At 39.2% G+C, this 27,139-nt stretch overlaps 1 protein-coding gene across 2 annotated transcripts in view; it reads left to right on the top strand.

Annotated features, from left to right (window-relative positions):
* The window catches only part of LOC134575560 (zinc finger protein 566-like), a 92,228-nt gene extending 67,361 nt beyond the window's left edge, over positions 1 to 24,867 (top strand). For both annotated transcript variants that reach the window (XM_063434857.1, XM_063434856.1), the window contains exons 5-6: positions 19,142 to 19,210; positions 23,529 to 24,867. In XM_063434857.1, coding sequence (XP_063290927.1) covers positions 19,142 to 19,210; positions 23,529 to 24,745 — 1,286 coding nt within the window. In that variant the 3' untranslated portion in view covers positions 24,746 to 24,867. The remainder of the gene's footprint in view (positions 1 to 19,141; positions 19,211 to 23,528) is intronic.
* Positions 24,868 to 27,139: the final 2,272 nt, after the last annotated feature.

Below are 27,139 nucleotides of genomic sequence, written 5' to 3'. Positions count from 1 at the left end.
ATCTTGTAAAAGAACTTGGAAACTATTTTTCTAACTTTATAATTGTCCATACTAAAATTACATATGAAAGGGATTTCCTTAAACTCAGTCTCTTTCTTCTCTTTATATTTTGAGCTTCAAAGGTAATAAGGTCAGTACAATTGCGACGAATGCGTAGAAATTGGCCTCTAGGAGCATTTTCGAGCCAAGGTGAAAAGTGACAACTTTCTCTACCTATATAGCTATTTGCTTCCACTGTCTTGAAGTGATTTTTTAGTTTTTATCATATTCTCTTCTATATATATATTTTTAGGTCCAAAAATACAATTTCCGACTTGCTCCAATTGTTCGTTCGCTTTATCCCCCATGTATTAGTAATAAGATGATTTAAAAGTTTAATGAGATCACTCTCTTCTCCCTCCCAAATGAAGAAGATATCGTCAATGTATCGGCTATAGGTGACCAAGTTCCGTCTCCAGCTAAGTGGGCCATATATGAAAGAATTTTCCCAATTGGCCATGAACAAATTAGCATAGCTGGGGACGAACTTGGTCCCCATGGCCGTTCCATTTATCTGCAGAAAGAACTCCTCTCCATACAAAAAGAAATTATTTTTAAGAATTAGTTCTATCCCTTCCATGATGTATTCTATCTTAGTTTCTGTTAGATCTGAAAAATGATTTAAAAAATATTTAACTGCGTTGCACCCATAATGGTGAGGGATATTGCTATAAAGTGCTGAAACACCACTGGTAACTAAAAAACAATTCGAATTCCAAGTACATTTGCTTAAAATATTTAAAATAATCATAATAGTGTCTTTAATGTATGAGGTAGTGTTTTTTATGAGAGGTTGTAAGTGAATGTCCACGTAGTGGGATAATCTACTAGATATGGAATCTACCCTGCTAGTGCTACTATGGGTCTTCCCGGGGGGTTGTTTGCATCTTTATGGACCTTCGGAAGGAAGTAAACAGATATTTGATATTTAAAAAAAAAATATTCTTTTTATTAAGTATTTTAAGCCCCATACCTTTATTTAAAAAGTTTAAAAAGGTTTGATTCATATCATTACTAGGATTAAAATTTAGCTTCTTATAAGTCTGTTCGTCCATCAATATTCTTTCAGCTTCTTTGCAATAAAACTCTTTGGACATTAAAACTATCCCTCCCCCCCTTGTCTGCTGGTTTTATAATGAGGTTCACATCTGTTTTTAGATCTTTAAGCGCTTTTCTTTCCTGTATGGTAAGATTATTTGTTTAGGGTAGAATGAGGATTTTCTTTTAGTTTGGTATGTCTTAACTCTTCTTCTTGGTTGTATTTGAGTTCTATAGGATTTTTAGCAAAATATTTTTTTAAACATATATTTCTTTTAAATTTATTGAGATCTATATAGAACTCATGTATTAAGGGGTTTGTTTGGAGCGAATTTTAATCCTTTAGTAAGTACTTTTTTATGATCGGTTAAAATCTTTTGGCTTAGCCCCTTAAGGACTGAGGACGGTTCAGGACCGTCATCGGCATTTTTGCGTTGCCGACCGATGACGGTCCGGAACCGTCCTAACTTTAAGATGTACTTACCCGATCGCTGTCGTTCCCCCGGCGGCGATCGGAGGTGCTCCCGTTGTGGGGAGACTGCCTGCAGCCCAGACAGTCTCCCCATGGCGGATTAGGACCCCTGGGGCCATGTGATCGCTCAACAGAGCGACTACATGGTCACAATAGGTGTCCATGTGTCTGCCTGCAGGGGGACTGTCTGTGCTGACAGGCAGTCTCCCTGCTAGTGTAAAAATCAAAGAAAAAATAAAGTTAATGTTAATAATAAAAAAAAATTATATATGTGTGTATATATATATAATATATAGACATATATTAAATGTATATAATATATGTGTATATCTCATATATATAATATCATACTATGTGTATTTTTATATTAATATGTACATATATTAATATAAAAATACACTTATAATTAAATTACACACGTATATATATAATATATATAATAACTATATATATTGTATATATATATTATTATAAAATACAAATAATAAGTAAATTAAATGAAATAATTTTTTTTAAAAAATAATAAAAAATTAAAAAAATTATATATCTATATGAAATTTTATTCTAACTGTATTTTGATATTAAAATATATACATTTATATCAAAATACACTTAGAATGAAATTGTATATATATCTATGTATATATAAATAAATAAAAATAATACGAAATATACATTTGTTTATATACAAAATTGCATAAATAATTATATAAATATACACGTAGACTTCAAATATATAAATGTGCATATATATTTAGATTCTAAGTGCGTATTTATGTAATATTTTTACATAATTAAATAATTTTATTAATTGCAATTTGAGGGACCTGCCTGCCAACCCAGGCCGAAATTGCAGATAATTTAATTTGCTAGCACTGTATTTTACCCTGTAACTTTCTAAGACACCCTAAAACCTGTACATGGGGGGTACCGTTTTACTCAGGAGACTTTGCTGAACACAAATATTAGTGATTCCAAACAGTAAAACCTATCACAGCGATGATATTGTCAGTGAAAGTGACTTTTTTTCAAATTTTTCACACACAAACAGCACTTTTACTGATATAATTGTTGTGATACGTTTTCCTGTTTTGAAACACTAATATTTGTGTTCAGCAAAGTCTCCCGAGTTTAACAGTACCCCCATGTACAGATTTTATAGCGTTTTTGAAAGTTACAGGGTCAAATATATGGGACAAATATTTTGACATTGAAAATGGCCAGGTTGGTTACGTTGCCTTTGAGAGCGTATGGTAGCTCAGGAATGAGAATTACCCCCATGATGGCATACCATTTGCAAAAGAAGACAACCCAAGGTATTGCAAATGGGGTCCAGTCTTTTTTAGTAGCCACTTAGTCACAAACACTGGCCAAAATTAGCGTTCAATTTAGTTTTTTACTTTTTCACACACAAACAAATATGAACGCTAACTTTGGCCAGTGTTTGCGACTAGGTGGCTACTAAAAAAGACTGGACATTCCCCATATTGAATACACTGGGTTGTCTACTTTCAAAAAAATATGTACATGTGGGGTGTTATTCAGATAATTTTTACAGATAATAGTGTTACAATGTCACTATTGATAAATTTGAAAAAATTTATGTTTTGAAACCACAATATCCTACTTGTACCTATAGCCCTATAACTTGCAAAAAAAAAGCATGTAAACACTGGATATTTTAAAACTCAGGACAAAATTTCTAATCTATTTAGCAGTTTTTTTTTATTCGCTTTTGTAGATGAGTAAAAGATTTTTCAAGTAAAAGTCAAAAAACATGTATTTTTTTTCATTTTTTTCATCATATTTTTTTATTTTTTTTAAATTAAATTACATGAGATTATATAAATAATGGTATGTAAAGAAAGCCTTTTTTTGTCCTGAAAAAAACAACATATAATTTGTATAGGAACAGTAAATGAGAGAGCGGAAAATTACAGCTAAACACAAACACCACAAAAGTGTAAAAAGAGGCCTGGTCGCAAATGTACAACATCGCAAAAACAGTCCAGTCCTTAACGGGTCAAATTAAAAATACCTTTTAGAGAGGTTGAATTCTCTGCAATCTTTCTCGTCTTTCTTTTTTTATGTGTTTTCCTCCTCTTGTTCCTCTATACTTGAATTCCTTCATCTTTTGTAAGGTGTCATGATGTCTAGGATTTCTTCTCTTTTCTGTCTCTCTTTTCCCTTGCTCCTTCAAAAATCCTGATCCTCAAAGTCATCTAAGACTTGGAATCTATTACTCATTTGTAATGGTTCATCTTTCTTATAATTGGTAGGTCTCTGATGCGGAGTTCTCTCTTTAATTTCTCTTCTGGCATTTATTCTTTCTTTTGGTCTTGCCCCTTCATACATGGGTCTCCTTTCATTTCTTTCTCTTGATCTTTTATCATATGTAGATCTTCTTTCATTTCTTTCCCTTGGTTTTTCATTGTACATAGGTACGAGGTACATATCCTCTATATTGTTCTGATATCTATCTTTGTTGCGTAGATATTGAGTTCCAGGTTTTAAATTATCTAAATTTGGGGGGTGATATTGTTCATAACTATTTTTTATGTTTATAGTTATAAGGGCTGTGTTTTAAATAAGTTTTACCTTCTGTGTTATATTTATGGTTTTATTACATTTTCCTATATTTAAGTGGTTCTTTTAGATCTTCTCTAGTTTCCAAATCTTTATCCTGATGACTGTATTTGGAAAATGTTCTGACCTGTTTCATTTTGTAATCCCTAGTATTTGGTATTTGCTTTTTTCCCATCTATTACTTCTTTTTCCAATTTATCTAGATTTTCCTTTATATCTTGTGTCATATGGTCAAATTGTTCTTGGTTAGGTGACTTGAGGATGGCATTTTGGCTCTTATTTATTTCCAAATCTAACTCCTATAGATATTCCTTTCTCCTTTTTACTATGAGGTTCATGGAAGTTATGGAAAAGTTTTCCAAAATAGAATTCCATTCCTCCATGGAACTCATGACATCTTTGTCAAATGTGGGCATTTTGAAGTATCTTAGGCCTCTTTTTAGTATTTAAGTATTTTTCTAATGTGGCTTTCTCCCACTTTATTTTTAATTCTTTCTGTAATCATTTTTCCAATCGTTCACCATTATTGTTATATCCCGTTTTTTTGCCTAATTAGTTTTTTTCTGTTTTAGAATCAAACACTTGTTTGACTCCTGTCTTAGGGGCACATCCAAACAAAATCTCAAAAGGGGATAGGCCATTTCTTGGCTGAGGGGTGCATCTCATAGAGAAGAGTGCTACGGGAAGGCATTCAGTCCAAGGCTTCACTGTCTCTTGCATGGCTTTTGCAATTTTATTCATTATTTCTTGCATTATTTCCCCAGTGAAATGGCTACCTCTGTCTCTTTCTTTCAATCACTTAAGGTACCATGTATCTACATACCAGTTCCTTCAGACGCTTACTTGCTTTCAGGCCAACCTGAAAAGAGATCAATGTACACCAACACTCCTTCATACACTCCTACATTAGGCAGTTGAATATAGTCTATCTGCAGTCTCTGAAACGGGTAAAGTGGCCTTGGGATATGTTTACCTGGTGTTTTGACAGCCTGTCCGGGGTTATTTCTAGGAAATCATGCAAGCTCGGGTATACTTCGCTGCTACAACAGTAAACCCAGGTGCCACCCAATGGGTATTCACTATACTGTTCATGTTCATCTTGGATAAATGTGTGGGTCCATGGGCTACTTGAGACATCATAGGGTACAATACTCGTGGTAAACACAGTCTTTTACCTTATCTCCACATCTTGTGATCATCAGGTTCTGCATCTTGTTTCCTCCAGAGATCTTGTTCTTCTTTGCTTGCTTACTTCTGCAGGCTCAACAACATATTGTAGTCAACAGTCTTTTCTGGAAGGACAACCTGTAGGAAGGTATTACCTATACCTGATCGTTTCTACTGGACAGTTTGCTGCCTCCCAGGTGCTTGGGTCCGCATGTTGCCGACAGAGTGGAGGAATTATTGGGAGGAGCTGGGGATGACCCAGCTGTCATGGTCCATATTAGTACCAATGACAGTCAGAGGAAAATGGAAGGTCCTAAAGAATGAGTTCAGGGAACTAGGAAGTAAGCTAAAGAAAAGGACCTCCGAGGTAATATTTTCAGAAATACTACCTGTGCCAAGCGCTACAGCAGAAAGGCAGCGGGAGTCCAGAGAGGTCAATGCGTGGCTGAAGTCTTGGTGCAGGAAAGAGGGTTTTGGGTTTTTAGAGCACTGGGACAATTTTGCGCTTTGGTACAACCTGTATAGTCGTGATCGATTGCACCTAAATGGAAGAGGGTCTTCTGTGCTGGGGGATAGGATGGCTAGAAGGTTGGAGGAGATTTTAAACTAGTAGTGGGGGGGAGGGTCAAAGCAATCTAAAAAATGGAGATACGATAGAAAGGATGGGCTTTAGCTCAGTGTAAAGGTGATGGAGATGGGGGGGGGAAGCTCAGAACAGAGGAGGTATGTAATATTGATGAAAATTCACAAAAAGTACAAATGACTCATGACAATTATTTTTTTTTTTAATTCTTTATTTTTGCAGTGCATATGGTGGTAACATTCAGGCACGTGGTACCCCAAAGGCAATCCGCATGCATATTTCAAAACAAAGAGTGATAACATGGAAAGTATTAGGGTAGTACAATGCACTATTTTTATATTTATGAACAGGCTTAAATCATGCTATTTAGGCATATTATAGATTATAAGATAGCTTTTCAATAGTGTTATCAATCGCTGCCAACGTTAGGTATTACTATTAGTCATCGCTACCAACAATCGTTATCTGAAGGTCTATGTGAATTAACGGTTACACAACATCACTTTTTATAGTTAAGGTAAACATGTTTGCTGAGACAGTCTACGAGGCATTACTGGTAATGGTAAAATGTAGCTGGAACCTAACCTGTCAAGTTTACTGCCCCTTCCATATTCCCTGGCAGCAAGAGAGTAACAGTAAGTAAAATAAAATGAGCGGTGCCTGACCGGCTAGTTATGTTAGCGTAATTATAATGTAGGAAAAGTAACTTAGCTTTAGTACACATACTATGAGAGAACTAACTGAGTACACTGAACTGACAGGTTATACATGTTACTTAGTGGATGTGTGTGCGAACAAGCTTATCGGGTCGAAAACAGATTATTAGTGTAGCCCTATGCCATGTTGCTTGTATTAGAAAATGATGAGAACTAAAAGTGGCAGTTAGGTATTCAGGCTAAACTAGTTCAAAATACACAAAAATGTGGAATAGGTGGCGCTTTTTTATATTCGTGTACAATTTAGAGAAAATAGCCGCTAAAACACTCCGTGGGTACTCCTATAAAACCCACCACATATAAAAGATCACCAAAAATCAACAATGAAAACCTGCGTTTTCTTGAGTGTAGCGCTAAATGTGATAGAATAATACAATAGTGAATAGTGCTCTTAATTGCACTTACCCTCTTTTACACACTTGTATACATGAAAAAAAGGGAAAAAAATAGACAAATAATTGTGCAGTATGTTTAAGCTGAATTAGAAAATTTTTTGTGAATTCTGAAGATAGAGTCAAGTTCACTCACATTTGTTAGAGCCTTTTATAGAGCCTATATCTATAAAAGGCTCTAACAAATGTGAGTGAACTTGACTCTATCTTCAGAATTCACAAAAAATTTTCTAATTCAGCTTAAACATACTGCACAATTATTTGTCTATTTTTTTCCCTTTTTTTCATGTATACAAGTGTGTAAAAGAGGGTAAGTGCAATTAAGAGCACTATTCACTATTGTATTATTCTATCACATTTAGCGCTACACTCAAGAAAACGCAGGTTTTCATTGTTGATTTTTGGTATTCAGGCTAAACTAGACTAGCGAGTATCTAGTGTGGGGCGCGGTATTGCGCTAAACTCCATCTTAGTGGACTGAAAAGCCTGGACATAAGCCTGGACATATAGAAAGGGCTTCTTGCCGATGCATTGATTTGCTATTTTACTTACCTGGGCTCCTACGATGTCTACACCGGTTCCACTATGCAAGTTTGAGGGATACTAATAGGCTGCCTCGAAGCAGCAGTTTATTTGGCGGTGGTATAGTCAGTTAGTTTCAGGGCATTTACAGGCATGTTACTTTGTAAACCTTTAGATCCTGCTGGGAAGCTTTCTTTGTGGTCTTCTAGCACGGCTCACTAAACGGAGGGGTAACCTCACAGACCCTAAGTAGGTCATTTTGTACTCTCCTGTACGTCCTTATTAAGCAACTACTGCATATCCTATTTTTCTTTAGCTGCTGCCTCTACAGCAAGTATCCATACCATTTATTGTTGCTAGAACCGGAATAGACCGTATTCTCACCCCGATTAGGAGATGTGGATGTCACTCATTTGATCCTTCCAAAGGTCTCTCGATACTTATCCATCCAGGCTCCTTGTGCAAATATCTGGGTGTTCACTATAGGAGCAACCTTCCAGGTTTTTAATAGGTGGTTGTATTTGTATTTTCACTTTAAACACTTGTAGGGTGTATTTATCATTAAAATGTATTTATTTTTTCTGGTAAATTTGTTACCAACCAATATTACTCTAAACTTTGATTAAAGATTTATTACCACACTTATGTGACTTTGTACTTAAAGGGAGTAGTCAGTAAATGGGAATAGACTCCACCCACTTTTTAAGGGGCGGATTTTCTCTTTCCCATTTCTTTCCTTCTGTCTAATTTTTCTACCCGGGGTCAAGCCCCCACTACTCCCTGTAACCTCCTTTTGAGGTTTGGAGGTGATTTATTTCACACCCATAACCTCTCTCTCTTTTTTCTATACTTAAACCAGCATTATTTACAATATAGAGTCAATTTTGCTAGGTTATTCGTCAGTGAGTATATCAGTATGAATAGGTAGTTTAACTTAGGGATCCTGGGAGTACTATAGGACCATGATGACAATTTTAAATGTATGCTTACTAATGCAAGGAGCCTATATAACAAAATGGGGGAACTAGAGGCAATATCTTACACTAAACAATATGATATAATAGGCATAACAGAAACCTGGTGGGATGAGAAACATGACTGGGTAGTTAATTTAAATGGGTACATGTTATTTAGGAAGGCTAGGAAAAACAGGAAGGGTGGTGGGGTATGTTTGTATGTCAACCATGAGTTAAAGTCAAATCTTAGGCATGTGGAGTGTGACAAGGAAAATGTGGAAGCTTTATGGGTAGATATCTGCTTGGGGCAAACAAATGGAAATCAATTATTAGTTAGGATATGTTATAAATCACCTAATGTAAATATTAATGAGGAAGAACAGCTGTTAGAGCAAATTGGGAAAGCTGCAAATCGGGGTAACACATTAATTATTGGAGATTTTAATTACCCGGACATAAATTGGGATAGAGTGACTAGTACTTCAGCAAGAGGAATCAGGTTTTTGAATGAGTTAAATGACACCTTTATGTCACAACTGGTACAAGCACCAACTAGAAAGGATGCTTGTCTGGATCTCATTATAACAAACAATGTTGATCTTTTAACAAACATTCAAGTAGGGGAGCATTTGGGAAATAGTGATCACACTATGGTAATTTTTTTTTAATAAACTCAAAAAAGCAAAAGCACGTGGGGTATACTAAAAGTATTGTTTAACCCCTTAAGGATCAAACTTCTGGAATAAAAGGGAATCATGACATGTCACACATGTCATGTGTCCTTAAGGGGTTAAAAAAAAAGCTAATTTCAATAAGATTAGGGCAGCTCTACAACATATCGACTGGCATAAACTCCTTAGTGGAAAAAACACTGAGGATAAATGGAACTATTCAAACAAATATTAGAAAGGTACATTTCTCAGTATGTACCATTGGGTAATAAATATAAAAGAAACAAATTGAAACCAATGTGGCTTAGTAGAGAAGTAAAACAAGAGATTAAAAATAAGAAAAGGGCATTTAAAGCATTTAAATCGGACAAATCAGAGGCATCCTATATAAGATACGAGGAAGCCAATAATGCTTGCACAAAGGCAATTAAAGTGGCTTTACTAGAAAATTAGAAATTGATTGCCAAAGAATGCAAAACCAACCCCAAAAAGTTTTTCAAGTACATCAATTTTTAAAAAAACAAAAAATGAAAGTGTAGGTACACTGGAAACAGAGATGGGTCTGTTAGTTAATGAAGAACAGGAAAAGGCAGAAATTTTAAATAACTATTTTTCTTCAATATATATTAATGAGGATCCTATGGCAAGAGATATGCAAATGATTACTGCAAAAACTTGCAGATAACTTGTGATTGGATAACTCGAGACAAGGTGCTACAGCTGTTAGAGAAAATTAATGTAAATAAAGCTCCAGGGCCTGACGGTATTCACCCATAAGTACGTAAGGAGCTAAGTAGGAAAATAAGTGAACCACTTTGTTAAATTTTTCAAGATTCTTTTGTTTCAGGTATTGTACCGGAGGATTGGAGGAAAGCAGATTTCGTTCCTATATTTAAGAAGGGTTCAAAATACTTGCCTGGAAATTATAGACCTGTGAGCTAAACTTCTGTGACTGGGAAAATATTTGAAGGGCTATTAAGGGATAATATTCAGGAATACATTGGGAAGAACTTTGTTATTAGCAATAATCAGCATGGTTTTATGAAACATAGGTCATGTCACTCTACCCTAATTGCATTCTATGAAGAAGTAAGTAGAAGTATAGATAAGGGTGTTGCAGTGGATGTGATCTACTTGGATTTTGCCAAGGCATTTGATGTGGTTACTCACAATAGGTTAGTCTTCAAACTAAAAGAAATTGGTCTAGATGATTATTCTTGTTCTTGGGTAGAACATTGGCTTAAGGATAGAGTACAACGAGTTGTCATTAATGGTAAATTTTCAGGCTGGACAAAAGTGGTAACCCTTAGGGTTCTGTTTTAGGACCGCTTCTTTTTAACATATTTATAAATGATCTTGAAATGGGCATTGAAAGCCATGTTTCGGTGTTTGCAGATGACACAGGAACTCTGTAAAGTAATACAATGAGAGCAGGATATTGCTTTGCTGCAGAGGGATTTGGATAGATTGGGGGATTGGGCACTAAATGGCAGATGAAATTTAACATAGAGAAATGCAAAGTTATGCACTTTGGGGTCAAGAATGCACAAGCAACTTACACCCTAAATGGTAGTGAATTAGGGATAACCACACACGAGAAGGATTTGGGAATTGTTATAGACAACAAATTAGGCAGTAATATGCAATGTCAATCTGCAGTTGCTAAGGCCAGTAAGGTTTTGTCATGGATAAATAGGGGCATAAATTCTCGGGATGAAAATATAATTTTGCCTCTTTATAAATCGCTGGTAAGACCACACTTTGAATATGCTGTGCAATTTTGGGCACCTTTTTTAATGAAGGATATCATGACACTAGAAAAAGTGCAGAGACGAGCTACAAAATTGCTAAAAGGAATGGAGCATTTTAGTTACGAAGAAAGGTTAAAAAATTTAAATCTCTTTAGTTTGGAAGAACGGCGCCTCAGAGGGGATATGATAACATTATAGAAATATATTCAGGGCCAGTATAAACCATTATCTGGAAATCTATTCACACATTTAAGCTGGAAGAAAGGACATTTCATCTAAGGCAAAGAAAAGGTTTTTTTTACAGTAAGAGTAATAAGGATATGCAATTCTCTGCCTGAAGAGATGGTTTTATCAGAGTCCATACAGATGTTTAAACTGAAATTGGATAAATACTTGCAAAAACATAACATACAGGGATATAATTTCTAATTAGTGGGGTAATAGCTGCTTGATCAAAGTTGACATCTGACTGCTATTTTGGGGTCAAGAAGGAATTTTTCCTAGTTTGTTGCAAAATTGGAAGCACTACAGAATAGGTGTTTTGCCTTCTTTTGGATCAACAGCAAAAACATATGTGAGGAAGGCTGAACTTGATGGACGCCATTCTCTTATGTCAGCTATGTAAGGATGATGTTGGATTGCTGCTTGCTTGGCAGCTTTGTCTTCTTTGTGGTTACCTCATCTGTGATCTTCACGTGAGCTTCCGCCTGCTTGAGGAGGTAGCAGGATAGCATCCATAAGTGCACTCACGGCTTCAGAGTTCTTGATTGGAGTTCCTGCTGAGGTGAGAAAATCACGAGCCCGCCATATAGGCCCAAAATCATGGACTATACCGAAGGCATAGCGAGAGTCTGTAAATATTAGCTGTCTTACCAGAGGCCAGTTTGCACGCTACAGTGAGTGCCTTCAGCTCAGCCTCCTGTGCAGAGCAGTGAGGGGCGAGTGGTTCAGCTTTTATTACCTTGTGTGCAGAGACTACAGCATATCCAGTGTGGAAATTGCCCTTCTCATTAGCATATCTGGAGCCATCTACAAAAATGTCAAAGTCTGGATTAGACAATGGAGACTTAATTACATGTGAAAAAAGCTGCTCTCTCTTGTGCCATTAATGCTGCACAATATGAGCTTCAGCTAACTTGTCGGGTGACAGGGAATTTACAAAAAGATCAGAATCACCACTCCCCTCTTTTAAATCCAGGGGAAGCAATGTAGATGGATTTAACACCATACACCTTTTCAAATTTATGTTTAGAGGCATGAGGAGAGCACACTGCATCCTGAGATGCCTTGCAGTATGTATGTGTTTTGGCTGAACTTGTGAAAGAATGCTGTTAATGTCATGCGGGGTGTAAATGGTGACAGGATTGTCTAAGACAATGTCAATGGCTTTGTCCAGAAGGGCAGTTACAACAACTACTGCTCTTACACAGGAAGGGGCACCTTTGGCAACAGGGTCTAACCTGGTGGAGTAATTGGCAATGGGTCTCTGTTTCCCACCATGGACCTGCGTAAGGGCAGCTGTTGCATAACCATCCTGCTTGATGCAAAATAGGGTGAAGGGTTTTCTGTAATCTGGGAGACCCAGTGCTGGAGCTGAGGTGACCAGCAACTTAAGAGTGTAAAAGGCTTCCTCTGCTTCAGGAGCTTCACGGGTGAGGCAGTCATACAGGGGCTGCATGTAGATTGCTGCAGAGCGAATCCATGGGCGACAATAGGAGACTAGACCCAGGAATGTACGTATCTGGACTAGGCTGCGTGGGGGGGGGGGGTGTTAATTTTCTGGACTGCAATTTTCCTGTCTTCTGTCAGATGTACCATGGGAAATACAGTGTCCTAAAAAAATAACAGTGGGAACTCATGCTTGCAGTTTGGCTTTTGTAGCTTAGCACCCCGCTTGTACATGATTTCTGGTCTGGGCAACATAAAAGCAAATATTCAACATATTGTAATAACACAACATCATTTGCCCTTGACCAAGATTCTAGAATTTGGGCCATTGCCACGCTATACATGGTAGGTGAATTTTGAGCACCTTGTGGCAAAACCGTCCATGTGTATTATTTGTTTTTATGTGTATATGCAAAAAGGAATTGACTGTCTGGGTACAGCTTCAGTATAGCCCAGTGACTCCTCTTTCCCCTGTATAAGATCTCCTAGGTTTTTACTGTAGCCCAGTCTTTAAAGCGGCACTGTCATGCCGATCTTACCTATCTTTAATCGATTCCTCTTCTCTCCCTCTGTCAGGATCTGTTCTTCATACCTTGCCTCCATATTCCCGATGAGCGGCGGGTGGGGGCCATAAAGCAATGAGGGGAGTGGGACCTATTGTCCTACCCCACCCCTGAGCGCTGGGTGGAGGCCCTAAATGAGAATAGGGATGGGACCTATTGTCCTCCCCTTGGCCCCCACACCTGAGCGGCAGGGGGGTGACCTATTGTCCTCCCCCACCCCTGAGCGCTGGGTGGAGGCCCTAAATGAGAATAGGGGCGGGGCCTATTGTCCTCCCCATGACCCCACCCCTGAGCTCCGGGTGTGGACACTAAAGAGCAATGGGGGGGGGACCTATTGTCCTCCCCGCCGACCCCCTCCCCTGAGTGGCAGGTGGGAGCCCTAAATAGCAATGGAAGGGACCTATTGTCCTCCCCCCAGCCCCTACCCCTGAGCAGCGGGTGGGGGCCATAAAAACAATGAGGGGGCCTATTGCCCTCCCCCTGGCCCTTACCCCTGAGCGGCGGGTGGGGGCACTAAATAGTAATGAGGGGATGGGGTGACCTATTGTCCTCCCCCCGACACGCACTCCTGAGCGGCGGGTGGGGGCCCTAAATAGCAATGAGGGTGGGGGGACCTATTGTCCTCCCCCCTGCCCCTGAGCGGCGGATGGGGGCCATACATAGCAATGAGGGGGGCCTATTTTCCTCCCCCCTGGCGCCACCCCTGAGCGGTGGGTGGGGGCCCTAAATTAACATGTCCCCTCCAAGCTGGGACCCATAGTCCCTAGTCATCCCCCCACCCAAAACTAAAATGATTAAACCCCTACCTACCCCCCTCACCCTAAAAATAGTGAGGGGGGAATGAAAGAACTAAGTGCCTGTAAAAAAAAAAAAATCTTAATTTTTCAGCCCCCAAAAAGGCCAAATAAAAACCATAATAACTGTTGAACTTGTAAAAAATCAGGCTAAAAAGAAAAAACCCGATGCTAAAAAATGCATCCATCTTCACCTGGCGACGGTACGGCGCAGATTGAGCTCCGCAGGGTGGGGAATGGCTTATAAAGCCTTCCCATACCCTGCAATTAGGTTCAAAGCGCTCTGATTGGTTGATATAAGCCAACCAATCAGAGTGCTCTGACAGGTAAGTCTCTACATTTACCTGTCACAGCACTCTGGTTGGCTTGGAATTCAACCAATCAGAGTGCTCTGTGTCATTTTACACAGTGTGGCGAAAATTGCAAAGAACTTTCCCACACTGTGTAAAATGACTAGCACTCTGATTGGTGGAATTCCAAGCCAAACCAATCAGTGTTCTGAGTCAAATTGCAGGGTGTAGGAAGGCTTTATAAGCTTTTCCCCGCCCTGCAGAGCTCAGTCTGCGCCGTGCCCTTGCCGGGTGAAGATGGATTAATGAAGATTTTAGAAAAAAAAAGACATCAAATGTTAAGTTTCTTGGCTTTTTTTTACAGGCACTTAGTTCTTTTATTTCTCCCTCACTATATTTAGGGTGAGAGGGATAGGTAGGGGTGTAATAATTTTTGTTTTGGGTGGGGACTCCTAGTCACCTTGGGGGGGGGGGCAGGGACATTTTCATTTAGGGCCCCCACCCGCCACTCAGGGTTGGGGGCCGGGGAAGAGGACAATAGGTCCCCCCTTATTGTTATTTATGGCCCCCATCCACCATGCAGGGGTGGGGCCCGAGGGGGGGGACAATAGGTCCCTCCTCATTGTTTTTATGGCCCCCACCCGCCGCTCAGGGGTTGAGGCTGGGTGGAGGACAATAGGTCCCCCCCTCATTGCTATTTAGGACCCCCACCCACCGCTCAGAGGTGGGGGCAGGGGGGAGGACAAAAGGTATGTGTGTCCCCCCAAACTTATTTAAGGCCCTCACCCGGCGCTCAGGGGTGGGGGCCGAGGGGGAGGAAAAAAGCCCCCTTACCCCCCCTCGCTTTTTAGTAGACCTGCCCCTACTCACGTCATAGCAAGTAGGGGCATTCAGGAGATTTCAATCTCCCTTATGCTAATATGGGTGAGGGAGGACATGGAGGGCTTAGGAAGTGGAGGGGGGACTGCTCTCTGGCGCTTTTTATTTTTACATATTACAAGGACGGAGCTGCACGCCGCTAGCTCCCTCCTTGTAATAAACTGACCGAACAAACGAACTCCGATATTTGTTTGTTCTTGTGACATTTCTATTCATTCATTCATCTTTCTGACGAATGAATGGATGAAATTCCCGGTCGCATGCCCACGTGTTTAACTGGGTATGAGCTGGAATTTCACAGCACTATCTAGTGTGGGCAGATGACGTTTCCCACACAAAGATGGCGACACCCAGGACCTAGGTCGGGGCAGAAAATAAAGTTTAAAAACTAGGTAATATGGTGGGCTTGGGGGCATTTGTGGGTGACTAGGGGGTCAATTAGATGTAGTGGAGTCGGGAGAGGGGTTAAAAAAAAAAACAGGATTTGGCCATGACAGTGCCACTTTAAGGACAGATACATAAGATTTTCCTGAGGCTGCTCTAGGTCTAAACCATTGGTCTGTTTTTGTCGGTTGGTCTTCTCCACCTTTCCTCAAATTCCTCTCATGGACATCCGTGTATTGGGCAATGATTCAAGCAAGGACAGGACCTGCCTTTAAGTCAATTATTTGTTTTAGGTCTTTCCAAGTGCATTGGTAAGTAGCCTGAATAGTGGACAGGGATTGAACTGAAGCTAAAGGAGCTTTTTACACATCTGGCAACTGTTGAATTAAAGCCAGTTGTTCACTCTTCCCACCCTTTTGGCCCTACTTGAACCTCTAGTGGTCTACTTTCATTAAAAGCTCCTTGCCTATTTTTCTTTTTATCTGTTTTCTTTTGTGCCTTTCTTCGGGTGGTTATACTCCCATCCCGTTACTCTTTCCCCTCCCCCTCCCTCCTCCTTTGACTCTATGTCCTCTTCAGGGTTCTCCATAGGACCCTTGAAGATGACAGGAAGTAGATTCTGGACTCCCTTTGCGCCTTCTTCAGCGGATCCAGACTGCATTAAATGGTCAACGGGAGGGCAGGGGAACTCGTAGCTTCTACATTTTTCTTCCCACCATGGGTTTGTCCATTCACAACGTGGACAGATCCAGTATGCTTTTTGGGTAATAGGATTTACAGTGGATGCAGATACTTGATATCTCATTTTCTCTTTAGGGACCGATTTATGTATGGTCCCTTCCTTACCCGACTAAGCAAAGTAATATCTTGCAAGGCAAATAACTATTAGTTCGGCCGAAGAGCGAAGTTACCTACCTATCCAGCAAGGTACGAGGTAGGATAAGAAAATTATGCTCTGAATGCTGAGCACCTCGTAACCTGTAAAATTAAAACACAATGTACATCACGAGCAAAGGCTTGGAAACATATGATCAACAAAATCAACATGGCATTAATGTGAACTTGCGCAAACGCTCTATACAGCCATAGAGAATTTGTGCCAACTAGAAACCGACCGATCACAAATTATGTATGATGTTGGCACTCCATACAGGGTTTTGGGGCAGGTATAGAAGTCACCCTCTCTAATGACCCCTAAATACGTAATCAAATAATACAAAAAATACTACACTCAAAGATAGATGCTAAAGAGTATATATTTTATAAATATTAATACAAAAAACCTTACTACAATAGTGTATAAGGGAAAAGACAAAAGGCTACAACGGATGTGAAGCCCAAGGAGCAACTAGCCCTGTGCCTTTGCAGTATGACATAAACTTGATAAGAAATAACATGTCAATGAACACATAGGTAAACAACAATTAATCAACCCCCTGGTTAAAGCGGTAGTAACTGCATGAATAGTCAATAACTGACTGAAAAGTCAGATACAATATACACCTTAACATATAATCCACTGAAGACAGTGTGCATATGGATATCCTGATATCGAGAAAAAAATCTGAAAAAAGAACAAAAAGTCTGTATACAGAAAAAAGAAAAATGCAAAAAACTGACTGAAAAATATATGTCTGGAAACAGGTTAGATCTCACGCATCTGGAAAATATACTAGTCCTGGTCCAGTGGGTGAGTGGATCTGACGTGACCACTAGAAATGGTGATGGTAGGTGGTTGATCCTTCTTTTCAAGTATAATATGTAGAGCCAAATGTCCACATTGCAGAATAACTCAGTCTATGGGCTGTAGTCATCAAATGGGTAAAAGGTTAGGCAAGGGTACAGGCGCTGCTGGCACTCTGTGCTAGTGGGCTGAGGATGGGGTGCACGCTCGGGACCAAGCTGTCCCTTCAAGGGCCCTGACCTATCCGGGAAACTGACCAATCCACCTCACAGAGCGGTCATCTAAAAGGGTACGAACACTATGCTGAAATAGAGTAATCGAGTAGTAACATGTAAATTGAAAGAGCGTACGTGCACTAAGTTGCCGAACAGGCCTACCTTAGGCGTTCATGCATTAGGGCCCGAATGCCCAGTTTGTACCAGTGTACTCAGCCTATACTTCATGTACAATATTGAACAAATGAAAATAAACTAAATGTAACATACAAAAATGAGCATTCGTGTAATTTGAGTCATGCAAAATTTGAAGTCTCTGGAGGAGAGCTAGATGCTCCTGCTTAGGAGCATGTTTTAGCTCTCCTAAATTAAATCCTGCAGTGCAGGGCTAGCTCATTGGCCAAATGTGTCAGTTGATTGCACTCAGCCAGTTCTCTAACCTCTGCATGCTGTGTTTAGCTAAGACAGAGAGTTATAGGATCTCTTTGAGAAGTATCAGAGACGAGGAGCGGCACCCAGGAAAGCAGTCAAACAATTATATAACAGTTTTACTATTTGCAAAGAAGAGACCCCGTGGCACTCCTAGCTCACTCTAGTGGTTACATAGTTACATAGCTGAAAAGAGACTTGTGTCCATCAAGTTCAGCCTTCCTCACATTTGTTTTTTGCTGTTGATCCAAAAGAAGGCAAAAAAAATACAGTTTGAAGCACTTCCAATTTTGCAACAAGTTATAACCCTACATTGAAAAATTATATCGAACAGTGGGTCCAACGGGTAGAAAGGACCAGAGAGCTGGAGGAGATACATTGGTCGACCCAGGGTAAGAGGGAAAAATACTCCAAAACCTGGGAACCGTGAATTACCTATTGGAAGGCACCCCCCACAGGGACGTCACCTATTACCACCAACGGCTAGAGTACTGGGAGAGCGGCATACACAGGTGTAAAAGACACAACTGCACCAGCAGGAGAACACTAAACATCTTTTTTCAGTAGTAGCAACAGTATACCCCACCCTTTCACCACCTCCCCGTGCACCTAACCCCCTACCGAAGTTCTTTCTCCTTAACCCCCCTAACCGCATTGTAACTACCCACCACGATACCTGACCTCCAGGGGTTAGCAGCCGATATTGCTTGTCTATTTTAAGGACTCTGTATAAATATGTGGAACCCCACTTTGTACAATCACTTTGCGTACCCCTTTCTCTTCTGTACCCCCCTAATGTTTTTATTATTATTTGACGACTCGAATTGAAAAACTAATAAGAAACGAAATTAAACAAAAAAGAAAAATTATATCCTTGAATATTCTGTTTTTGCAAGTATGCATGTAGTTGCTGTTTGAACATCTGTATGGACTCTGATAAAACAACTTCTTCAGGCAGAGAATTCCACATCCTTATTGTTCTTACAGTAAAAAAAACTTTCCTTTGCCTTAGACGAAATCTTCTTTCTTCCAGTCTAAACGCATGACCTCATGTCCTATGTAAAGTCAGGTCTGTGAATAGATTTCCACACAATGGTTTATATTGGCCCCGAATATATTTGTATAATGTTAGTGTGCTTGGTGTGCTCTTTTAATTATGGAGATCAGTTTGATGATAAACCTGTTATATAGTGGGTTTGTGTGTATTTCTGCTCACTTAATGAAGATCAGTTTGATGATAAACCGGTTATGCAGTGGATTTCTGTGTATAAAAATGCTTGTCATCCTACAGTTCTGACAGATACAGACAGACAAATAAATTATTTATCTCACACACATACAGATATCATGAGAACGTCACTGGAATTGGATTGTAGCCCGGAGATTTGGTGCAATGGAGAGACATTCGCTGGTGAGATTTTTAATTTGGGTGACAATTTAAATTTTTATTGATTTAATGGTAAAAACATCTGTAGCTAACAGATGTTAGTCAGTTAACAGTAATATAAATCAAATTAAAAAACAGAATGATGGAAATAACATTCCATGAAGATATAATATAAACAGAGACATACATGTGTGTTATTTTGTCCTGTTAATGTAAGAGTGAGCAAAAAAAAAAAAAAAAATAGAAAGAGCTGAAGAGAGAAATTCCCAGGAAATCAAGGGAAATTATCTGTTTATTCTTAAGAACATGGTTTACTGATTTGTGAAACAGATCTTCTCCATAGATACTTACTTAGGGTTATGTTCTTGGCTCCCATAATTTAGCAATGATCATTCTTGTGATTATACAAAGTTTATTTGCAGGAACAGTAAGATGAAAGGTTTCTATTGACCTGTTAAGAAGCACTATCCAAGGACATGATCCCAACTCTATGTTAAGGACTGCTTAAATATTTATTTAGCAACCTTTATTCAGACTAAAGGTTGAAATATTAGGGGGCTTGGTGCCACCTAGAGGGCGAATGACTCAAAAAGAAAATAACCCCTTTTAAAAAAAATAAATACAGTATTTTTATTATGTGAGCTTTAAATGATTATCTGAGACACAAGTGACCTGACAACCACAAATATTTATTTATAGAATATTTTACCAGGAATATTTAAAATGTACGGTTCTGTGAGGCATAATTTAGCCAAATCATTAAAGTTATCATTTTTCAACAATGATTTGAACTCCTTTAGCCATATTCTTAACCTTCCATTCCCTCAAAGGCTCGACTTCACTGCATTTGATTTCACTCCCATCATACTCCGTTACCTGCCACCAACACTGCTTTCACCACACGGTTCCTTTAACCCTGGCCTTGCATACTTTGACCTATTAGGCCTCTGACCTCTGCCCACCATGACACCTGGTATATTTTCACACCAGCAGTTAATTTGCCGTTCACTTACATTGTGTATTGAAGAGACCACACTAGGGAGAAACACAGTTTATTGTTTGTAGTGGGGATCTGAGTGAAGGTGTTTGTGTACATTTATTGAAAGTTGTATAGCTGGAATGGGTTTGTGTTTGGGCCCTTGATGATTTTTTATAATTTGTCGATAGGCCCTTGGCTTCCGGAAATTAGAAGATACTCAGCACAGAAAGTGTGCAGTGTTACATTATGCAAATCATTATCATCCTTGTCTCAGGATTGCCAACTGGATTCACAAGTGGTCATCTAAAAAATTATAAACTCAAATGTGAGCAAAATACAACTTCCGGTATTCACCTTAAAGTGTTCTAAGAAATACCTCCTCATAACAGTAGAAAATCATTTACGATAACCTTCTCATACCCATAACCCCTTGTGGATAGCCAAATAGAGCAAAGAGATAATGCAGAAATAAAATATATTGTCACTCTATTATTCAGCACACCTTGACTCAAGGCAATACAAAATATACAAACTTATCTAATTTCCCTACATTCTATACCCCAACCTTGAGAGTATAAATTTAAAAGAAACAAAAAACAAAGCATAATCATTATTGCTCTTATTCACCCCACCTTGACTCAAGGCAATGTAAAATATCCAAAATGATCTAATTTTCCTATATTCCTTTTAGAGTGTTAAATAAAAAAAACAAAGCACAATAAAACAACAAAGTCAATGAAGATGGAGAGAGAAAAAAGTAGATTGAATGCTACAGGGCTACGCGCAGGGGTGGGGGCCGGGGGAAGGAGTGTAGGTCCCTCCCCATCATTATCTTTATGGCCGCCGCCCAGGGGTGGGGGCCGGGAGGGAGGAGAGTAGGTCGTCCCCCTCCTCATTATCTTTATGGCCCCCACACACCACTCAAGGATGGGGGCCCCCCCTCATTATTTTTATGGCACCCACCCGTCGCACAGCCAATAGTTTTTTTTTGGTGTTTTTTTTTTACAGGCTGCTCACTGTTTACTAGACATGAACCTACTCGCGGTATAGCGAGTAGGGGCTGAATTTACTAATACGAAGTAATCTTTACTCAGTATTAGTAAATGTGGCTGAACGACCAATTTAGGTCTTAAAGCCTTTTAGTAGATAACTCCCTGATACCGTGGTAATTAGGGAGTTAGCTCCTAAGCGGCTGTAAAATACAGCCACGGCAATGAATAGCATCAGAGTTTCATTCATTCGAATTAAATTCTAATACGAACAAAGTCCCGAATTGCGTTCTAACACGAATGGAGAAACTGTTAAAACGCAATTCAGCAGTTTTGCCGGCGTCCTGTCTAAGTGACAGGATGAATCGCCGGAATAGGGAGGAAAGGTAAGGATTGTGGGAAAATTACTGTGACCACCGGAAACGAAGCACACTTTGCTCCTCCGCTGGTCACGGCATAGGAAACCTCCATAAGAGAAATATTCCCTACTTTTTCTTAAGTTTTAATGAAAGCTAGAGCAGATAGGAAGAAATGAAGAACAGATCCTGAGAGAGGGAGAGAAGAGGAATCGATTGGGGAAAGGTAAGTTCGGCATGACAGTGCAGCTTTAAACCAATTAGCTCTTGAATATCTGTCAGACTCTTATTAAGTAATTCTTTTTTATATGCATATTCATTCTGATCAGCATGTGCTCCAGGTGGAACAGTCCGTTTGAAGAAAACAAATAACCTATTTACAAAGCCCTGAACACAGACTCCCCTCTCCTCTGAGCACAATTACTAAAAGTAAAATGATGATTTATTTCCTCTAGACCAAGAACGTTTAATAACTCTTTGATAAGTTGTTTCTTGGTTCTAGGTTCTATAAATAGAATGCATCATTGGCATTTGCTTGGGACGTAGAAAGTTAAGCTTTCTATGTCCCAATTAAATTACAATTATACATACGGTTTCAGAATGTTATTGTTTCTATTTTTGTTAGAAGTATTAAAGTGTTTATACTACACGTATATACTCGAATATAAGTCGAGTTTCTCAGCATATTTCTTTGCTGAAAAAGCCCCACTCGACTTATACTCGAGTCAAGGTCTGTATTATGGCAACTTACATTGCCATAATACAGACCAGGACCGCCGGGCTCATTACAAGCCTGGCGGTCCTGTTGGGGACTGGCAGCAAGCTGTTACATACCTTTGTAGCAGCTCCGGTCAGCTCCCTTCACCTCAGTGCAGCTCCCCTGTCAGCTCCCAGTGTAAATCTCGCAACACCCGCGGCCGTCAGAGCGTTGTTGCCACTGGTTACCGTGGCAACGCACCGCGCGGCACGCAGACCGCAAGATTTACACTGGGACCACCAGGGATTAAGATAGCTCCCTTCCCTGACCAGGTAACAATTTTGCAATCCAGATTATATAACAAAAATCTAATTCATCTTGGGAGACTATATTTTTATCTTTTCATGTTAATAAAAGACAATTGAGTTATTTTAAATACGTGGAAGTCGGGTCTTGATCTTAAATTTTATATGTGGAGCTGTCCCCTACAATTCTATGTGCCTCTTTCATATAAAATTGGCGGCTCATGTGCCTCTTTCATATAGAATTGGCGGCCCACCCTTATCCGCCTGCTTGATTACTAAATTAGGAATAAATACTAAATAATAAAATAATAAAACAATATTAAAATTAAAAAAATAATATTTAAAAAAAATTCTAAAAAAATGCCCTCCCCCCACCCAGTTCACACACACTACACACTACACACACACACTCTGCATTCACTCAAAGACACACACTCTGCATTATATACACACAGATTGTGTGTGTATATAATGCAGAGTGTGTGTTTGTATGAGTGTGTGTGTGTATATAATGCACACACTCTGCATTATATATACACACACACACTCTGCATTATACACACACACACTCATACAAACACACACTCTGCATTATATACACACACACACACTCATACAAACACACACTCTGCATTATACACACACACACTCATACAAACACACACTCTGCATTATATACACACACACACTCTGCATTATATACAGGATTATGTTCCAGGATCTTACCTAGGTAAAATCTGACAAAATTATAAAAATCACAGAATTTCATAGCCCCTAGTTTTACCCTCGACTTATCCAAGAGGCATAGTATATTTCACAATTGTTGGTCACAAAACTGCACTCGACTTATACACGAGTATATACGGTATATTTGAGAAAACTCTAGATTTGTCAGTGAAAGGGAGTGGTGTAATCCTAAAGTATGATAAATACAATTACTTGGTTTAAACCAGACACATGTATTTTGAAGAGTTTAAAGTAAAATATAATCTCAATTTTTTTTTTTTTTTTGGTAGATAAGTTTGTGGAAAGAAATAAAGAAGAGCCTCACACTCCTATTTCTTCACCAGTTCCTTCAATAGTGCATGTAAACAACCATAAAACTAAAATTAAGAAGCATCCTATGGCAAAATGGCTGAGAATAAATAAACCGATGAAGAGACAGAACAAGGCTGTGCGGAACCTGGTAGAGGAATCAGACTTACAAGAAAAAAGAAAGCTCATCAACATTAATGGACCTTCAGATTACGCATCCATCCATGTTAGTGAAGAATCCACCTCCTGGGAGGAAGAAAATCTTGGAGATATTGATATTTATATACCCATAGAAAATTCAGACACAGACTATCCATCTATTCACATTAAGGAGGAATTGGGCTCATGGGAAGAAGCAGATCTTACAAATCCTAACATTTACACAACCACAGAATATATACAGACGGAATATTCGCCTTCTAATGTAAAAGGTGAATCCACTGAAGAAGAGACTCTCACAGACTCTGACCTCTATGCAACAGCAGAACACTTACAGGCAAAAACAGAAAGGATGTATAACTATGCAGAATGTCAGGAGTTTTTTGCTGGCCACTCAGATCTTGATAGAGCCAGGAAGATTCATAAAACGTATAAGCTGACTTGCTTTGAATGTGAGAAACACTTTCGTTTTAAATCAGACCTAGTTGCGCATCAAAAAATCCACACAGAGGAAAAACAATTTTCTTACTCTGTACACGGGGAGTGCTTATCTTTTGGTTCGCATATTGCTCCACATCAGATACTTCACACACTAGAAAAACCTTTCTCATGCTCTGAATGTGGAAAACGATTTTCCTGTGCTTCACATCTTCTAATACACCAGAGAATACACACAGGAGAGAAACCGTTCTCATGTCCGGAATGTGGGAAATGTTTTTCCTGTGGTTCTCACCTTGTCAGACATCAGAGGATCCACACAGGAGAGAAACCATTCTCTTGCGGTCTTTGTGGGAAGTTTTTTACTCGTAGCTCAAGTCTTATTCGACATAAGATGGTTCATACGGGAGAGAAACCTTTCCCATGCGCTCTTTGTGGGAAATGTTTTACTCGTAGCTCTAGCCTTGTTAGACATCAGAAGATTCACACAGGAGAGAAACCATACACATGTTCTGAATGTGGAAAACGGTTTACTGATTACTCAAGTCTAGTTAGGCATCAAGTTCAACATACAGATAAAAAAACAATTGCTTTTCATTAGCATGGGATGGTTTGTTTTAGAAAATGTACATTCAATATCTAATTATGAAAGCAGATATGACTATATATTGTTTTTATTCATCTTACAGAAGTGGGTAGAACTTTGCTGGCATAAAATAAATATGGAAGTTTTTAAAATGTCCTTTTAATTGATGTGTTTTTTTTTCTTTCTATTACTTTATGGATCACCAGACACCTCTGTATTGCAAGCATTAAATATTATTTGCTTTTATAGTTTGTCTGCATAGGGGAAAATGCAGCTGGTTTGACTATGAATATGCTGGTTAGTCCACATCATAAAATGTATACATGTGTCTGTTCAGTCTCCACACAGCATATCCAGTGTACACATATTAACGTGTATGTTATAATTCCATGTTAATCATTTTTTTTATTTCAAGGAACAATCTAAATAGATATTTTGCCCCTGCTCTGTATCAAACCTTATTTCCGCTTGGTGTCCATGGCCTGGCCCATCGCTCTGCAAATTACTGTTCTCCTTAGGCTGGTCAATTTCGCATAGGTTTGGGTGGCATTAATTATGTCAACTTCCACTGAACTCCTTAACCTCATCAATCTTGAGTTAAAGAAATTTGAATATTAAAAACTGTCAGCTTGACATATATCAAATACATTAGCATTTCTATACAGGCCTATGAATAAGTTCTTTTGTGAAAATGAAATGGTTGACATTTGCTTTTCTGTATTTGTTAACATCTGAACTCTGTTTTGAGACAGCAAAACAACTTTATCTTAAATGAACGGTCCACACACATAAAGCACTTTAGCCTGCCTGGAATGTTTCTGGATGCTGTCACATTTGTCCATCTTTAAATGTGCTGATTTAAATAGAAATTGGCTCTTTTTATAATTGGGACATGAACACATCTTGACAGCCAGGGAGGTTTTCTTCCACTTCTTTAGCTCCCCAGAACTAATGGAAGTGGAAGGTGAGCAGTGCTAGCACACACTTATCTTTCCCCATTCTCAATGATCTGTAAGAGTGCACACAATGAGAAGCCTCTGATTGGAGTTTTCCTCTACACACGAAAGTCTGTATTGGGAGAAAAAAGGAAAGGGCTTGCAAAGGCTGCATTCAAGAGATCTGCCTCTTTTGTAAGCTGCTTTTAGATATCACTTCCCACCTCCATGCCCTGACCCCTGGGCAGTGGGTGGAGACTTTTTAATAAAAGAAAAGGTAGAGGCACCCTAATGTCCCCACAAGTGGTAATTGCGTGGGGGTCCACTGTGTCCCCCTGGTCCCCACCCATTGTTGGGGGCCATAATTATAATATTTAGGGTGGGACCTATTGCCACACCCAATTAAAAATAAATAACCCTTATTACCCTCCTCACCCTAATAATGGAAAAGGGGTAATGTAATTAATAGATGTTAATAAAATGTATACTTACCATTAGTAAAGCGTTTGTCAAGGCTTGGCTATCAGATTGCTCTTACTGATGATATTCTATACCATAGGAAATTTTACAATGCAATATATTAGCTGCCTTCATAAGGGCTTTCACTGCTATGAGTGCTCAGTCTGCGGCGAGCCCTCAAGGGGAGAAAATTGATTCATTTTCTTGCTTGCAGTTTAGACTTTTCTTTTTTTAATGAAAGTAAAGGGGGTGGGTAGGTTTACTTTTCATTAGGGATGACTAGGGAATTGGAATGTCTACCCCACAATTTTTAGAGCCCCCAGACGCTGCGCATAGGATAGGACACTGTGTCCCCTCCCCCAAATAGAAACATAGAATGTGACGGCAGATAAGAACCATTCGGCCCATCTAGTCTGCCCAATTTTTTCAAAATACATTCATTAGTCCCTGGTCTTATATATAGTTAGGATAGCCTTATGCATATCCCACACATGCTTAAACCCCTATAATTAGTGTTTCCACAGACCGCCAACTTGTTGGGGAAAGACACTCCTTTTAACATTATAATTTGGGCCCTGACAACCCAGTGGGTGGAGCCAGAGAGAGGATCTTATCAGTATTACAAGTACTACATATTTATTTTAAAGTCCCCCACCCTTGTATTTAACAGGCCCCATCCCATGGAATTATGCCTTTCTAGCGACTGGGCAGTAATGGCTGAATAGATGTGCCCCCACCTGCCCCATGGCAGGTAAGGGCATATTGAGGTTGTAAACCTCCATTATAGTAATATGTGTGTTTCATTGATGCGCATAGGGTATTTATTGCCACATAAAAAAAGTAAAAATAATGGGTCCAAGTACAGATCCCTGAGGTGCCCCACTGGTAACGAGACCTTACTTCGAATATACTCCACTACTACAACCCTCTGTTGCCTGTCACTCAGCCACTGCCTAACGCATTCAACAATATTGGAATTCAAATTCAAAGATTGCAGTTTATTGATAAGCCTTCT

This window comes from Pelobates fuscus, chromosome 10, assembly GCF_036172605.1.
Source record: "Pelobates fuscus isolate aPelFus1 chromosome 10, aPelFus1.pri, whole genome shotgun sequence".
NCBI classification, from domain to species: Eukaryota; Metazoa; Chordata; class Amphibia; order Anura; family Pelobatidae; genus Pelobates; species Pelobates fuscus.
This window is presented reverse-complemented; position numbering and strand designations above follow the sequence as displayed.